The sequence below is a fragment of the Pezoporus occidentalis genome, unplaced genomic scaffold (genome assembly GCF_034315485.1).
Source record: "Pezoporus occidentalis ecotype Australia unplaced genomic scaffold, CSIRO_AGI_Poc_V1 ctg28, whole genome shotgun sequence".
Classification (NCBI taxonomy): domain Eukaryota; kingdom Metazoa; phylum Chordata; class Aves; order Psittaciformes; family Psittacidae; genus Pezoporus; species Pezoporus occidentalis.
Genome location: NW_026914718.1, coordinates 7,216,874 through 7,233,803, shown reverse-complemented (window position 1 = coordinate 7,233,803; position 16,930 = coordinate 7,216,874). Strand labels below are relative to the sequence as shown.

Here is a 16,930-nt window from a genome sequence, read left to right as displayed (position 1 = left end):
GGTTAGATGAACCTACAATAGGTAGGTTAGATGAATCCAGCTTAGTAGTAAGATCTATCCCAAGCTCTCAGGATTAAAGACTGGCAAGGTCATTTCCAAATGACCTTTCAGTTATTTTCTCCCATGGATTTTGAGAACATTTATAGTAGAGAAGTGCTTTGGTTTCTCCCAGGATGCAGGCACAAGACTTTGGATATCTGGGCCTCCAGTGCCTGGTCAGAAAAACTATTTTTAAGCTTGTGCTTTTTTCAGTATAGCTGCTTTTTCCTAATCTTCCTTCTGATTCATAGAGTACTTAAACCCACATTCCCCTCACCTAGCTACAGCCATACCTTCCGAGAGAAGAAATACTGATTGTCTGAACGTAATAGAAGTGCTATAGTTAAATCATGAGTTCTTTCTGAGGTTATTACTCTCTGCATATACAAGTATCTTATTTCTGTGCTGCTGCACAACACATTCAGATTTAGTGGTGCATGTAATTAAGGTTCATAACTTTAGAATGTTTCTTGATTAGTATTTACATAAAACATGTTTTCAGCTTATCTGCTTATCTTTAATTATTGTCTCGATTAGGACCTGCTATTTTTAAAAAGGCGGGGGGGGAAGTATTTCTGTTCTCTTAAGTTTATTGTCAGAAACAATGCTTCATGAAGTGCAGCAAGTGCTCTCTGGACTTGCTTATCGGCAACATACAGTTATTCTAGGCTTATAGAGCATTGTCTCCTTGGGTTCCTTTTCAAGGTCTGGGGCCTTAATAGTAATGAGTGGATAGGATGGAAGTGGTTCTTGTTGGGTTGTTAGCTCTGTACATGGAATCTATTTATCTGATTTCTTCGTCTGCTAAAAGGTGATTTAAATTCTAGGGTTTTTTACTTCTGTTCCTATCAAAACGGATCCTGCTATAACTGAGTTCCACATGAGCTGGTAATTTCTCTATTAGAATTTTTTTCCCAGCTACCTAATAACATATCAACAAATTCCAGCAGTACTTAGTGATGACTGGCTAAGAACTTCTTTGCCCGTTTTATCTCATGGTCAAGTAGTATAATCAAGACAAATACCCACTGTGAGAGCTGGTGGGATCCACCTCCCGGAACAGTAATGGTCCTGTGGTTTTGTGAAGTAAATTATTGGCATTGGAACATCTGGTTAAGCCCTTCCAAATGAAACAGCATGTTGATCCTCATGAGAATGCTCAAGGGGTGAGCAGGCAGTGAGACTAAGCTATAGTCCAACTGCTGCTGAGCTGAACTCATGTAGGCCATGATTAAAAGCATAGTGAGGAGATAGACATTTGGATTATGAATGCTTACTGTGTTGTGTGTGGATAAATAAGTGAGTTTGATCTCTAGCAGCTTATCCAATACCTTTTGCCAGTAGATTGGCTTAGAAGAGAAAACTAAGACTGCTGTAAAAATATGTTGCTCATGCTCTGAAAAGCATTCTGCTTGTTGCTGCTTTTTCTCTAGACTGGCTAAGCTATAGGAATGGTTGTATTGCAACAAGCTGCCCAGGGCAGTGATGGAATCGCCGTCCCTGGAAGGGTTCACACACCGCGTAGACAAGGCCCTCAGTGACATGGATTAGTGGTGGCCTTGGCAGTGCTGGGGAACGGTTGGACTGGATGATCTTAAAGGTCTTTCCCAATGCAACTGGGTCTGTGATTCTGCTTCAGCTTTATTACAGATTGCAATTGTGATTTCTTTAATTTATTTTTCTTCTTCCTCTGGCAGTACTCTGAATGTTTTCAGATTGTGATGACAAATGCTCCTTCTGGGGAGTTTCTGCACTAATAAACAATGGTGACAACAACTTGCTCTATTTCATGTTATAGCTTCAAATTTAATGACTCATGAGGCCCAGAGAGCTTGAACACCGATCTGTTTATTGACGCAGCTTAAAGACACCAAGGACTGAAGTGACAGTAGGTATCATCAATCAGCAGCCTTGTTGCTTTCTCAAGCAATGCTGGTTTTTGATGGCTGTTTTAGAGAAAACTGTAAAAGCTGGACCAGATTAGTTCAACTTCAGTCCAGAGGTGAGAGCTTTATCCCCAGAGCCTGATGGACTGTCCTCAGCACGCACAGAAGTTGCCCTGGAGGAGGACAGTGCTGGAGACCATTCAGTATCAGGGTTCACATTATCACAGCTACCTTGTATTGTGCATCTGGAAGCAGTGAATACCAGGGTGGAGATACAAAGGTATGTGGAATAGATGCATCTGTCCTGTTTTTAAAGCGAGATGTGAATTAGCTGGACAGCAGAGCATTAGTGTGAAGAAAATACCTGAAATAGCTGAAGGTTTTGACTCTTGGGGCCAGAATCTCTCGGGACTTTCTGAATGACTATTCCCAATGTGTATGGTTTAGTTCAGTTTCATTTCACCCCTGTTCTTATCTGAACATTCTGAACACTTGGAGTGCAGCATCCCAGTTATTTTGTCTGTGGGGCCCTATGGGCAGGCTGATGCTTTGCTTTTTGTATCCTTGAGAAACAGTGAGAGACCAGTGGTGATCAACATCAGCTCTCAACTTTTTATCTCTAGAAAGCAATGTTCAGCCTTTACTTATCAGCATAGCCTTGGCACTGTGCTCTCATCTGAATTCAGAACTGAAATATCTTAGAAGGAAAATATCATTAACGCTGGATTTGCCTTGTCTAGTAACCTTCCCTTGGGAGTTTAAAGAATAGACGTAAAGATATTTCTGAATTGCATCTTTATTATCCTTTAACACTTCAATTAAAAGAATAATAGAATCATGGAATCACAGAATGGTTTGGGTTGGAAGGGACCTTAAAACTCATACAGTTCCACCCCCTGCCATGGGCAAGGACACCTTACACTAGAGCAGGTTGCTCCAAGCTGTCCATCCTGGCCTTGAACACTGTGAGGGATGGGGCAGTTGCAATACTAACACATTCACAAGGTTGTGTGGTGAGGACGTGGCTTCTGTCTCAGGTGGTTTGGGTCCAGTTCAGGACAGTTAAAAGAATGACAGAAGGTGGCACGGAACCTCACAGATGTAGGGAGTTTGTCACATCACCGGCAAAAGCACTTTCCTCTGCCATGTGCAGCTGGAAAGTTGTGACTTGCTCTCATTTATTCAGTGGTGGAAACATGGATGGCTCTGAGAAGCCTTGCATGCTGTCTGCAGATCTGCACAAAGAGATGCTGTGGCTCTAAAAGGTGCTGGTGGAAGAAAAGGTGAAAAGTGACTTCAGCCTCTTCATCTGAAAGGAGGTATTAGGAGCTGATAGAGAAGCAGAAGCAGGAATAACATAAGCTAAACCGTATTTAACCTCTAGCATAACACTTCAGTAGGGACATCTGGATTGCCATGTGTTGAGAGTGCATGAGGGACTTGCTTGGTGAATGGACTGGTAGAGTTCTACATGCTGAATAAAACAGGGAAAAGGGGATAAAAAAGATGACTGGCATTTTCAGATGCAGACTTTGTGATGTCCGCATATATGTAACTGCCCATTCTTAATTGGGAAACCTGTTTTGTTATAGTAAGAGCAGACAGCATTCACCTGCCTACTCTTCCAGCTGTTTGTTGAAAGGCTGTAATTAGGAAAACATATTTCTTCTAAGCATCATATCCATGCAGATTCAGCAAAAGCTTTCAATCTGAGTGAGGAATATGCTACCTAGACACCAGGTTTTATGAGCATATGATGGATTTGTCTCTGTGGAGGGATTCAGCTCAAGGAATAGACACAGAACATTAATGAAAGCATGAACTCAACTGGAAACATACAAATGTAACATTTTTGCTTTGAACTAAAATTATTAATATTTAGAAATGACATACATTTTCAGTGGATCAATAAATGACATCCATATTTTTGTCAGGAATACACAGAGGAGTCTTTCAATTGCTGCTAGATTTGTATCAAGGGAAAGCGAAAGGACCCCGAGTGAAGTTAGTTTAACTGTACTGTTAGGCATTACTCTTCCATGAGAAAGATGTCCAACAAACATTTTGAATGAGGCTTTTGAACAGCCATAACTATGTCGTACAGCTTTTAATAAATCTGTGTTTCTGTTCAGCAGCGCTTTCCCCATCCTCCTTCTCTTGAATGAATATAGGTTAGTAGTGTTCTCCTGAAATTGAGTTGGAGCTCAGCCCCCTCAAAAGTAGAAAGCTTGTTCCTGGATCAGAAAACTAGGTATCATGGTTATTAGGCGTTAGCTGTCTTTCAGAGCTGAAGAAGGATTTGTATGTCTGGAAGCATGTCTTTCCAGTCTATCAGTTAAACTCCCACACATTTAATCTCAAACTGAGGATTTAAGTGCTAACACACACATATCCTGTGCTGCTTCACAAAACCATGTGGCCCCTGGCTTCAAAAGAGCATGGGTCTTCTTTATGTCTTGTGTGCCAAGCCACTGCAGATGCTTTGGATGCTGAGGGCTCTTCAAATAGGTTTGTTTAGGTGACTATCATTCTTATCACTATAAAGTCAGGCAGAAATACAGTCGCAAGCTGTTTTTTGCTGAACAGCTAAATAACTTCCAGATGTTATAGAGACATCTTAGGTCAGTATCAGGACAAAGATATTATTTACATGTTTCTCCTGTTACTCTAGTATCAAAATCATGCATAATATTGGAAAAGCAATAGGAAATGTGACCTGTGTGTATGTACTTGTAGCCAAAGAAGGAAAGGGGGGAATGAGCGAGCAGTACTGGGAAAGCAAAGGGTGGATTATAGAGCTGTTCAGCTTTGTTGTGTGGTCTGAAAAACAGTCGAGGTTACCAAGTGGTTCACAGGAAATCAGTTTAATGACAGGTGTTTTCTCAAACATCCATATCACACAAGCAGTACTGAGTTATGATGCCTAGTCTAGATGAGAAAAAGATGGATTTAATGTATCATACACCTTATCTTAATGTATGCATTTAAAAGTCTTTAAGAGGAATCTCCAGTGCAAGGAGAAACAGAATTCTCTTGGCTGGCTAACAGATGGAGACTCAATGTGCTCTGTCTGCTCTAGTGGTTTAAAGCTTGTTATAATATATATGTGTTTTCATTCTGTTATTTGAAAACCATTTTATCCCAAGTTATATATAGCAGTACTGTCTGTGTTCAGGCTATGTTGGACATGTATTTCCACACAGGGCTCTTCCAAGCTAGTGTGAAGAGACACTGGCACCAAATTTTCTGGGAAAGGCAAGAAACTTTCATCTCCAAGAATACCTCTTAGGCAATTCTAACAACCACCACCCTCTCACACAGTGAAAGAATGACCAAGCAAATAAGTGCATGTCGATTAAACACTATTCTGCCTAGGAGTGATTCAGTTTTAAAAGCTGATGTGTTTGAAGCAGAGCTTTTAAGAGAACTGTGCAGTGGATAACTGCTGAGGTCTAAATGCAGCTCTGTGACTGTATCTATGCATAGAGATCATGCAGCAGTTTCCTTGCACTGAGAAAGCTTCCAGAAGATCATCTTATAGAATCGTAGATTCACAGAATGGTTTGGGTTAGAAGGGACCTTAAAGCTCATCTAGTTCCAAGCCCTCTTCTCAGAAAGGTTCTCCTTACACGTTTACAGTCATCAGTGAAACTAATGGTTATGGCTGAAGATACGCTAAAGCTGTTTGTTTTGCTTCTTGCCCTTGGAATAATTTACCTGTCTTCCTTCACACTGGCTGTTTCTGAGCTATGTTAAAGCATGCTTTGTAGGCAGCACGCAGCCTGTTCTGTGGTGTGTGGATGCGGCTCTGTGACTACTCAAACCCTCTAACTAATTAAAAGTATCGTTGGTGAGAACTGGAAGAAACCCGTGCAAAGACTGTGTCTTTCCCTTCCCTGTGAACTACTTACTCTTGCATGGGACTGCAGCACCTCATTCTGTCACTTACCAAGAACAGTGGTGACGTATTATTTTCGCAGTACGGTGAGATAAAATAATCTCATTGTGGTAAGTTAGCTTGAATTGTCACTTCACGTTGCCATTCCTGAGATGTTTGTTTAATGTCTGTTTACTGCCTGGGTCTTATCAACACTTCCCAAGCTGTGCTGTTTGGAAACCTTAGGCTTGAAACTTTGCCAGTACTGCTGAATAGTTCAGTAATGCTTTTTTATTACCTGCCTTTTGACTTCACATATGCCACAGGCCACGTGGAGAGTCTTATTCAGTGGTATGATGCCAGTATCCTATCCAAAGGATGCAGCTGTAATAAAAGGAGAAAACAACCTAGAAACCTGGGTAGATTATCAAATAAAGAAACTATATAGGTCTTCAGAGGATCAAACAGCTCATCAACTTAAACATACAGTGTCCTGAATGGAAATAATGTACTCGTTTCAAAGTTGCACTGGTTCTGTTTTTCCAATAGAAACATCATAGTACGGTGTGAATCATCACAGAGAATAAGCTACAGACCTTTCAGAAGGGAAGTTATGTCTGCCCTGTCTGGAAAAATACATTTGCAAGGAAGTATTGAGGTTTAGGTAGCATGACCTTGCCTAGAAGTAGTATTTCCCCTTTGCTTTGTTTGAGATGTTTAACATTCCTGTCCTCTGATTTGTTAGTTTGGGGATAATCTGCAGCAGGTTTGCAGCTCTGTGGGAAGCTTTTCAAATGACCTGAGGTTCATTTTTAGTTCGGAGTATCTCTAAACCTCAACTAAGCAGTTTATTGAATTTGATAGGTCACTTTCTACCATTGATTTGTATTTATTTTTAATAATTAATTTAATTAATCTTTTCTCATCTCATGTGCAAAACCAGTTTTAAGTGCCCTGTATCTACTGCTGATCTCAGGAGATCTCGTAAAACCTGGTCTGCTGGATGTTTTCCTCTCACTTGCTTGTTATGTTATAAACTAATGTTATGCAGCAGAAACAAATTAGAAGGGAGATATTTTGTTGTTTGGCACTCCTCAGGTTATGAAACAATGCTTACTTCACTTAAAATCCTGAGTCTATTCCAGGCAAGAATATAACTTGCAAAGATATTATTTATGGAAACGCATACTGAACTTCCTTCATATCCTAAAGAAAGATTTTTAAAAGGTTAAAGGTCATCAGTCAAACCCTCACTGAACTTCACAAGGGGCTTAAAAGACTTTGTTGTTTTTTGTCCCTGTACAAATGCTCAAGGGCATCTAACAGCTTTCAATTGGTTAAGTTCCATCTTGTATCTTGGAAAACACAGCGTATGCTCTTCTATCCTTTATAAAAGCCTCATCCAGAGTTCAGGCTCTTTTCTGACCCTACGGACAGGGACCATGATGAATGCTGGCGAGCTGACGGACTTTCTTTGTTTCAGGAACTTGGTCTGGGAAACAGTGGTCACATTTGAGCGACTCCACAGTCTGATCATTCACATACGGTCAGTCACTGTGTGCACGTGTGAGTGTGCGAAGGTTTTTGCTGAAGTGTGTCACAAGATCCTGTTTATGTGCCTTTACAGAGAAGAAAATAAATAAATACAGTGAAACTCTCGATCTTCAGAAAATACTCCACTTATTTCAGTTTGAGCTGGTTGCTAAATGCCTAATTCACATTAACCATGTGTAACCAACTCTCTTAGTTTAGGCTTTTGGAGACTGGAGGTCTTTTCTCATGTCTTTCTCTCTGTCCAGCCCCCACCCAGTCTATAGCCCCACAGGCTGTAGTTTGGACTGGGTGGAACAGCTGTAAGGTTGTGAGCTCCCGTACTGTGTATGTGACAACTCAAATGGCAAGATTCTCAATCAGAAAAATTGCAATATAAACCTCCAGATAAAAGGATCTTTTACATCAAAACAGAAATGAAGGCTGGGTGTTGAGGTGTGGGGATGGGGCTGAGCTGGGAGACTACCACGAAAGCCTGCCTGTCTTAGAAATACTGCCTTTGGTTTTTCTCACAGTCTCAACTTTTTTTGTGCAAAGCCTGTCTCACACTTTAAATGTCATCTTCTCTGTTTTCAGTCAACTTGGTATATGCACTGAGTTAATTATCTTGCAGAGATAATTGCTGAAAGGTAGAGTAGCTTTCAGGACAGTTATACGCAACTAATGCAAGTGCTGGAGATTAAACTGTGGCATGAGTCCTGGGTTAGATAAGCGATACAAACAGTCCCCAGCTCTGAAGAGAATTAACAGGCTAACCAAGAGAGGTCTAAACCAGCAAGTCACACTGGGAAACCCTGAGGAGTAAGTGAGAGGAATTGGAAGAGTTATTGCTTGCCATGCAGTCGCTGTATGTTCAGTTACAGCCTGTTTAGTGTTATTAGGGACAATTGTTTTCACTATAGTGTTTGACTCTAAGTGCTTAGTTGTAAAAGGTCTTGTTAAGGGTGGAATTCATCTTACTTACTTGTATTTGTCTGCCAAGGCGAGATTTAGTGGTAGGTGACTCTTCTATGAGCAACCGTAGAGTGAGCTTAAGGAAAAGACCTTGGAGAAGGGAGTAAATATCTATTTAGATGGCCAGTGTTAGGTGCTGTGATTCCAGCCCTGCTTTGCGCTGCTCAGTTCTACAGACGCATCTGTGTAAATACATATAAATAAAATAACGCAGCCTGTGGGATCAGGGCCGTGAATCTGAGCTTTCTATCTCATCAGGCGTGTTGTACATTTACTAGGGAACTTTTTTTTTGTGGAATAACTTAAAGTGTAGGAGTGTCATCCTAGTTTAGTTAATGGTAGATTATCTGGAGTTTACTTTGGTGCATACTTATCTTTAAATATAAGCCTCTTTAACACTTCTGTCTCATGTAAATGCATGAAATTTTTACTAAAATGGATCAAAATGTCCATAATTGCATGCACATGGATAAATTTATCTATCTCTGACTACCACCTTTTCCTTGCAGATAGATTTGTGATTGCTACTGAATAAAAGGATGTTTTCCCCCCAGATTCCCTCAGATTGGAAGGGATCTCAGGAGGTCCCTACTTCAGTCTCCCGTTAAAGGCAGGCTCAGCAATGAGCTCAGACCAGGTTGCTTTGGGATATATCCACATGGGACTGGAAGATTTCCAAGGATCCTGCACAAACCCGTAGACTTTTCCCTACTACTCCTGAATTCTTGCACATGTTGTTAATAATACCTTTGCCTGCGGCATGCCTGAATGCATGTTTATGTTTTTGCACTCACCACCATTCAGAACAACCTCACAGCAAGCGGAAACAGCACACAGTGTTGTTTTCACAATTTTCCTCCCACTTTGGCTACAGCCTGCTTCTAGTGTATTGCTTCTGACTAGACTGATGGCGTACTTCAAAATTTCCCTTAAATGACACAGAGCTGTTTTCCAGCAGCATATTGGTTAAAATGGAACTTGTTTTAGGGGTAAACAATTAAATAAGCCTGGTTTGGGGCAGGCCTGTGAAGGGGACAGGGGAAAGGTAAGTTGGAGGATACTGCCTGAGTGGTTAAGTTACTCAGCTGATACACAGAACATTGTCACACATCTGCCCTAGGGTGCCATTTTGCTTTCACAAGGCCTTGGAGAAAGAGTTCATTCCTTGTTGGCCTTAGAAGTAAGCTTCTGAAACCTTGATTTTCTTTTTTGTTTCTCTTTCATGAGTCAGTATCCTTGTTTTCCAAACAGCTCAGTGCGTGATAAACTACTGAGCTTTTATAGTTCTGGTACAGAATGGTTGTATCAGTCTGAGATATAGACTGAATGCTCTTCAGATGTGCACAGTGTAAAGAATGCAGTGGGAGTAGCTGGCATCTAATGGAGGCAATAAGGATCAAAACTACCTGGCTGTCTGCTTACACTGGCAGAAATAATGGAGTTGCTTTTGCAAGGACTTTTTCAAATCACTAGCTAGCAAATTTTTAGTGATGGCTCTAGGCTTTCCCATCTGGTATCCAAGTTGGGATATTGTGGGGGAGCCTGGCCAGTCTTTTGACACAGACTGGTACTAATAAGTGAGGTGGAATAGCCTTTTTGGATTAATATCAGAGCTGTATATATCTTGCAAGAGTATATATCTTAGGTTAAGGGTCTCTTAATTGGTGCCTTGTCTTTTATCCATTTTTGCATGGAGATGCTGACTCTGGACAGACTTGCTGGAAGAACAAGCTCTGTTTAGTGTGCAGAGGTAGTCAGAAAGCAAATGGGTGATGGGACATAATATTCAAAAGATTGAAGAGCAGTTCTGGGAAATGATGGGCCTCCTGCCCTGTGAATATTGCATTTCATGGTAAGTCTCTGTGATATGGAAAGTAAAGCAGAGAGGATTCCTAACCCTGATGGCAACAATGATGAGGCTTCTGTGTTAGGGAAGACTAGAAAGATGAAGAAATTTTTTTTTAAAGACGAGATAAATCAGAGTGGATATGTTGGTGTTTTAGAAACAGCCCCTGACATAGAGCAGGCGTTAGCTCTTTCTTGCAGTACAACAACCAGAGGGAAGAAAAGTAAAGGAGAGGCAATTTTTTCAATTTGATAAATACAACTGTGCTCTATCAAGCTGCATATTTGTAAGGCAACAAGTTCATTAGAATTCACAGTGGTGCTTGCTGCTTCTACAAAGAATGAGAACATTTGCAGCTAATTTATATATAAGAAGTCTTTTCAGAAGACCATGAAGTCTGCCCTCATCTGACTTTTGGGCTCTGCACTTTGCTTTATGAGCAGTTTGTGCCACAGTTTGTATACAGGGCAAGACATGCTGAGTGAGAGTAACAGCCAAGTAGTTCAGCAGTTGAACGTTCTTCTTAAATCTGTCTCTGAAGCCGCTATAAGAAACCTGGGCTAGTAGAGAAGTGAAAGAACAGCAAGATTATATTGTACCAGTGTTAATTCTAGATCAAGATTTCCAGAACAGCAGCATGCAAATGCAACCCTAGGGATTGTTAGAACCTCTTAAGATGATGATGGAGACTCTGAATATTCTGCACATTTTTTTTTTTTTCAGAGTATATATTTTTTTAATACCTCTGTGAGAGTAAAAGACAATTTTAATATTTTTTTTCCTTTTCAATATACAGAATGAGTACAGAAAATGAGCTCCTCTTCAATAACTGTGTAATCGTTCATTGTCATTCAGATATGAATTTGATTCAGCTCAGTGATTTTTAAAGAACACGTGCACGAATTCCAAAGTGAAATGTATTTCTGCAGACTGATCTCAAAAATACTCACTTTAATTGGAGTAAGGGGGAAGAAGGGATGAGAAAAGAGGCTGGCAGCTTGTTGAAAATCGCAAGTGATCCTACACTATTTTCATTTAACTTTAGTGCCTGAAAACTTTTTTTATTAAAACTTTTTAGACAGAAATGAGCACTCTCAAGGACTTGAATGCCTTGTGTGGCTTATTAGCTTGTATTGGATGGCAGAAGGATGAAATGAAAAGAGAGCAAAGACCAAGGGAAGCAGAGGTTTTAGGCAAGAAGAAAAGGAAAGGTGCATGTGTTTGAATGCTTACCTCATTTTTCTGATGGGCAGTAGATTTCTGGATGTTTCAGGTCACAGAATCATAGAATAGTTAGGGGTGGAAAGGGCCGTAAGATCATCAAATTCCAACCCCCTGCCATGGGCAGGGACACCTCACACTAAACCATGTCACCCAAGGCTCTGTCCAACCTGGTTTGAACACTGCCAGGGATGGAGCATTCACAACTTCCTTTGGCAACCCATTCCAGTTCCTCACCATCGTCGCAGTAAAGAACTTCTTCCTTATATCTAACCTAAACCCTAAACCTAAACCCCTGTTTAAGTTTGAACCCATTACCCCTTGTCCTGTCACTACAGTCCCTAATGAATTCTTCAGTTTGGGGTTGGTTGGACTGTATTGCAAAATGCTCTGAAATGTCAAAGTTAGACAATCTTTCCAGAAAAATGGTAGTGGAAATCCCTTGGGATGTTTCTAATACACTTTGATTTTGAGTCAGACTTGAGTTTCTCTTGTTCAGACTCTCTGGCACCTTGTGTAGTCCTTACGCTACAAAGGGGGCTTCATGCAAAGTGGGGTATTATGCATTCACAGCAAAATGGCAGAACCTGGACCCTGCCTCCTAGTAAAACATGCATTTACTTCAATTTAGGTTTTTGATGTGTGACTTTGTAATGGGCTCATTGCCTCCAATACGAATTATGTCATGACACAGAATTGGTGAAGAGAAGGGGAATTGTTGTTCAGCCTATTTTGGGTATAAACTGTCATTAGATGCTTGTAATCAGATTGCACTGGCTTTGAAAGGAGGCTTACGAAGAGGAATTTTGCACAGTGAATGGATGATGGTTATGCAGATGGTCTATTAATTTCCTGCTTTGGGATGTAGCAAATGAAATACTAATGTGACAAGCAGTCCCAGTGTGTTGCAGAGAGGGACTGTTAAACTAGAAGTCAAGTCTTTAAGTGATATTTTATTGTACTGATCTAGACAGAATGCCATATATAATTGCAGTATTAATGTCCCATGCAGAAACAGGCAGAGTCTGGAGGGAGGATTAGTGTATTTTTTTGGACCAAAATTTGACAGAAAATTAAGAAGCCTTTAGACAAACAAGCCTACACTGCCTCTGCCTCCATCTATCACAGCAGCAAAATCCATAATCCAGAGTAATAAGGTAATAGAGAGGTAGTTCACTTCTTTTTGGCATAGAAATAGTTACTGGGCAGAGCAGCAGAGGTCGGAGCCAATGATTAATCTCTCCAGCTTGTGTTATTAACATTGCAAATGTCACTTCTTATTCGCATCACCCACTTGAGTCTGTCATGTCCTTTTGTGCCGACGGTTCTGAGATCAAGTTTGACACACAGTGTGTGATAACAGATGGGCAGCTGAAGGAACGGGCTGGGAAAATATTTCAGCCTTCTCTGGGGGACACGGGTTCTTTATCTCCAAACATTGTTTGCTTTCTCCTTGGTTGCCCACGTGTTGTAGAGAACTCATCTAAACTCAGTCTAGGGAGAGCCTGTGTGCACATTGGAGAGGATTGGGTTCAGGGCTGGAGTTTTCAGATTGTAACTTTATGAAAAGCTCATCTGTCACCTATGAACTGAACCCCTTCTGCTGTGCTCATCACCTCTTGAAAACTGGAGATGAGTTGTTGATAAGAAAGCTCAATGTTTGCTTGTTGGGAATAAGCCATGTACAGACCTGTACATGCAACTTCCATGCTCTTTGTGGGGAGAAAATACAAGTGTGTTGGGAAGGGAAAGGAGAAGAAAATAAATATGTTTTCCTTTCTTATGTCAGTTTTACCAAACATGCATGTGACTCATTTTAGGGTTGACTGAAGCCTCCATGCTCAGCACTCAGTTTGTGCTCTGTGGTACTAGAGGCTGTTTAAAAATATTTTAAAGCTGGTCCAGCTTGCCCAGAAATGCCACTGCTGGACATGACAAATGAGAGAGTGGCTGAGGAAAAGAGGTAATAGAAATGGCTGTGTGGGTGTGGTCTTCAGGCCACTCATTTAGCCTGCTATATATTCAGATATTGCACTTTCATGTTAACGCTCAGTGAGGTGAGATCTGGAGACATACCTCCTTCCTCCGTCTTGACTGGAGATATATTGATCTGTGTGTGCTTAAAAAGTGTTTTATGGCATAGATATCCATAAGGGAAGTTTCATATCTGCAGACATCTGCCATTGACTACCTTTGAAGAGAGATTTGGGGTAGATTTAGACATTGACCTATATTAGGATGGCAGTTCTTATTTTCCTTTGTGGCAACTGGAGAGAGGAATTCTGGTGCAATACAGAAGCAAACTGAGTAAGGACCTTAAATACCAACAAGAAATTGTAGTTTATAATGAATTATAAAGGGAAAGTTTAAGTCTTCTTATGCGGCAAAATAGTTCTTTTGCTTAGGACCAATTAGGAGATGAGAAGGTAATGCTTAGAATAGATACTTGTATCAAAAAGCCCAGCATGACTTTAGTAATTAGAATCCCTGTGAATTAATATCACATGGATCCGCACAACATAGTATTTTTTCATATATGTAGAAAATCTCTTAGTGCTGCTATCTTGCATTTGACTTTCCCTCTTTTTAGATGCTTGCCTAAGGCAAGTGGCCAAGCAAGCACTCGACTTGGAAACAGCAATTTACATTGAAAATAGGTCTTATGAACTGCAAAAGTTCACTTCTTTAAGAGAAAATTGGTTTACTGCCCACGGATAATTTGATTTAAGACAAAGTAATAAAAAGGTAAAGTTAGCATTTAAAAACTGTTCTATTCCCATGGATGTAACAATTTTCTCTAGCAGTTAGCTGTTTTGTTAAGTGTTTAAGCTATTGCTTATGGGCAGTCTAAAGAAGCGTAAGGACAGATCAAAGCTCATGATGATATCCTATCCATAGCCCTATTATCTCATGTGAAGTTTACACATATTCAGAATTTCCACCAATATACTTTGTTGCCTTCATTATTTTAAAGGTGGTTTACTGGCCTACTAATTCTGTTGACGTTTCAGTCTTCTACATTTAATATCCTACCTTTCTTATTAATTCAGCAAGCTGAATTGTATGATTTAAGCTATTTTTAAATAGAAAACCAGATTTGGGCCTAAATAAGTTTTCACAATAATGCCAGTGTTTTGAGTTGATCGCTGAGATTTCCAGATTGGGATCATTTTTCGGTATCACTAAAGCTGCTCTTTGCTGTTTTTAATTTGCCAGTGCCTGGAGGTCACAATTAAACTCAGGGATGCAGAGTGCCAAAACTGTAACCATGTGTACCAATGTGTACTGTTTGTTTCCCAATGAGTTTACAACGCAGTCTCATCGTACAATACCAGCTTCCCAGCTTTTCTCTTCTTTGCTTGTACAGCGGTATTAAAAAGTCAATTTAAAAGCCTATGTGCCATAAATGTTCAAAATACTTGTCCTAGACAGTACTTAACCCCCCCAACCCAATAAACACATTTTAAAAAGCTTTATGTAGAATACAACACTTAATTTCTGTGAGTTCCCTTTACTACTCCTTTACCTTACTCTTACTTCCTATTTGAAGATAGAGACTTCTGCAAGTGTTATCTGACAAGCAATCCAGCTGTAATAAAATTGCAGTGCCATCAAGTCATTGCATTATCAAAAGGCCAATTGCTTAATGTACTTGAATTGGAACTTGCAGCGTTGCAAGGAAGCAACTAACTCTGTGATGAATGGCACTTAGAGTTAAAATTGAACAGACTGCTCTGAAAAGGTATATTGGCATTTGTTTTCTGCTTTGACTGCAGAATTCTTTAATGAAAAAAGGAAAGATTGAGAGGCTAATAAAAATTGGTTTTGCTTTGCATAATATTGTCTTACCCTTGCTGTAATTCTGTGCCAAGATCAGATTCACGGACAAAAAGCTCACAGGCTTCTCAAAGCTTATTGTAAAAATACCAAGCTTTGAGATTAGGAAATGAGACTGGTGTCAAAAGATGCTAAATAAGCATCTTCTTGTTTTATATTATTACAACATACCTTCTGGTATCTATCCAGTCCCTTTAGGCACCATGCACAGAGAAGGTATAGTTGCAAGATGTAGTGGAAAAATAAATATAGTGTATTGCCAGGGTTTTCTTCACAGATAAATAAAATATGTCATCTTTTGGGTGGCAGGGTGCTCAGGTGAATAAGGTATAGAGCTAAGAGCCACAACATCTGGGTTTCACTGCTTTGTCCTCAAATCTGTTCTTGGTTCATGGCAAGACCCTAAAGATCAATATTAATGCAACTCCAGTATTTGTCACCTAAATATTTGTACGTATAAGTGAACTTCCTTTAATTATCTGTTTTTATTGATTTGAACAGTAGAGCACAACACTGGTGTGCGTGCTGTGTTTTAAGGCCCTCCAGTTGAAAAACATTGATGGCAGCACGTGAAGAAAACCATAAACCCCACCTGAATAGGCCCCAGAATCCTCTTTATGGGACACTGATGGTGGAGTGTCATTGTGAAGTCAGGAAGGCTGCTCTGTGGGAAAGCCCCATGACTTCATCCCAGTCATGTGAGTTAGTAAGAGACTCAAGAATGCACAAGTCCTGATCACTGGTCTGGTTATTAAGCACATGCTGTCAGTCCAACTTTGTGGAGTTTATAGGAACCACCATAAAACCAGAGCACTACTTATTTATATGAGCTGACAGGCTTATACTGCCCACTCTGTGTGAATTCACATTGGTGTTTCTGAAATTTGCCTACAGAAAATCACAGGGCTTGCTAGTAGTAAAACTAACAAAGTTTCCACTCACAGAAAACTGTGGAATCATTTTTTCTACCTTTAATAAAATGAAAATGCCTTACTTCAAACCAAACTAAACCTTATCCATCTGCATTCTTATTGATAAATTATTTATTATTGCTTGTTGTGTAACAAGAGGAAATAAAATCAGTAGTATTATTAATCCTTTCAGGTCTGTAATACTGCGTTTAAGACCAAAGTGCCTTATCCATTCACTGAAACTGATTTCTGCTTTTTGTATTGAAGCTATATATACTGCAAGTGTAGCTAAAGGTTTGATACCGCTTCTGTCAGGATTTTCTTATGGTCCCCCATTGTAACATGTCCAAATGTACAATCATTGTTGAATTTCTGAAATTTAGTTTTCCATTGAAAACAAACAAAAAAAAAAGCCCAAAACAAAATTTATAAAGGGAGTAATCTTGCCTTTTAATGTCCATCTTCATTCTGTAAGAGTAGAATTTTGTGTTTTGTTTTGATGTTTTTCTTGATACTTTTGTATTCAGACAGGCACATTCTCGACAGTACTGAATATAAAGGACACCACACTGACCCTCAGGAGCTTGAGAATGCTTTCTGCCTCCTAACTTTGGGTGTGTATGTCAGCCGAGTCCTGTTTTGTGTAAAGATAAGACTCGCATGCCATCCTTCCCCTCGTGCCTGGGCTTCCCTGCAAAGGGCACTCTGGTGTAGGCCAGAAGGGATCTCCTAGCAGCTATGCTGTGTGTCAGTCTGGCAGTATGTGAGAACTCATAACTCTGCTAGTGTGAGTTTCTCCTGCTGATTA

General features: G+C 40.1%; 1 protein-coding gene across 7 annotated transcripts in view; it reads left to right on the top strand.

Moving 5' to 3' along the window:
* Positions 1-16,930, top strand: part of PDE1C (phosphodiesterase 1C) — a 278,378-nt gene that overhangs the window by 128,970 nt on the left and 132,478 nt on the right. For 2 of the 7 annotated variants that reach the window (XM_062625496.1, XM_062625495.1), the window contains one exon: positions 7,286-7,348. The exons of the other annotated variants lie outside the window; for them this stretch is intronic. In XM_062625496.1, coding sequence (XP_062481480.1) covers positions 7,286-7,348 — 63 coding nt within the window. The remainder of the gene's footprint in view (positions 1-7,285; positions 7,349-16,930) is intronic. 7 annotated transcript variants of the gene reach the window in all.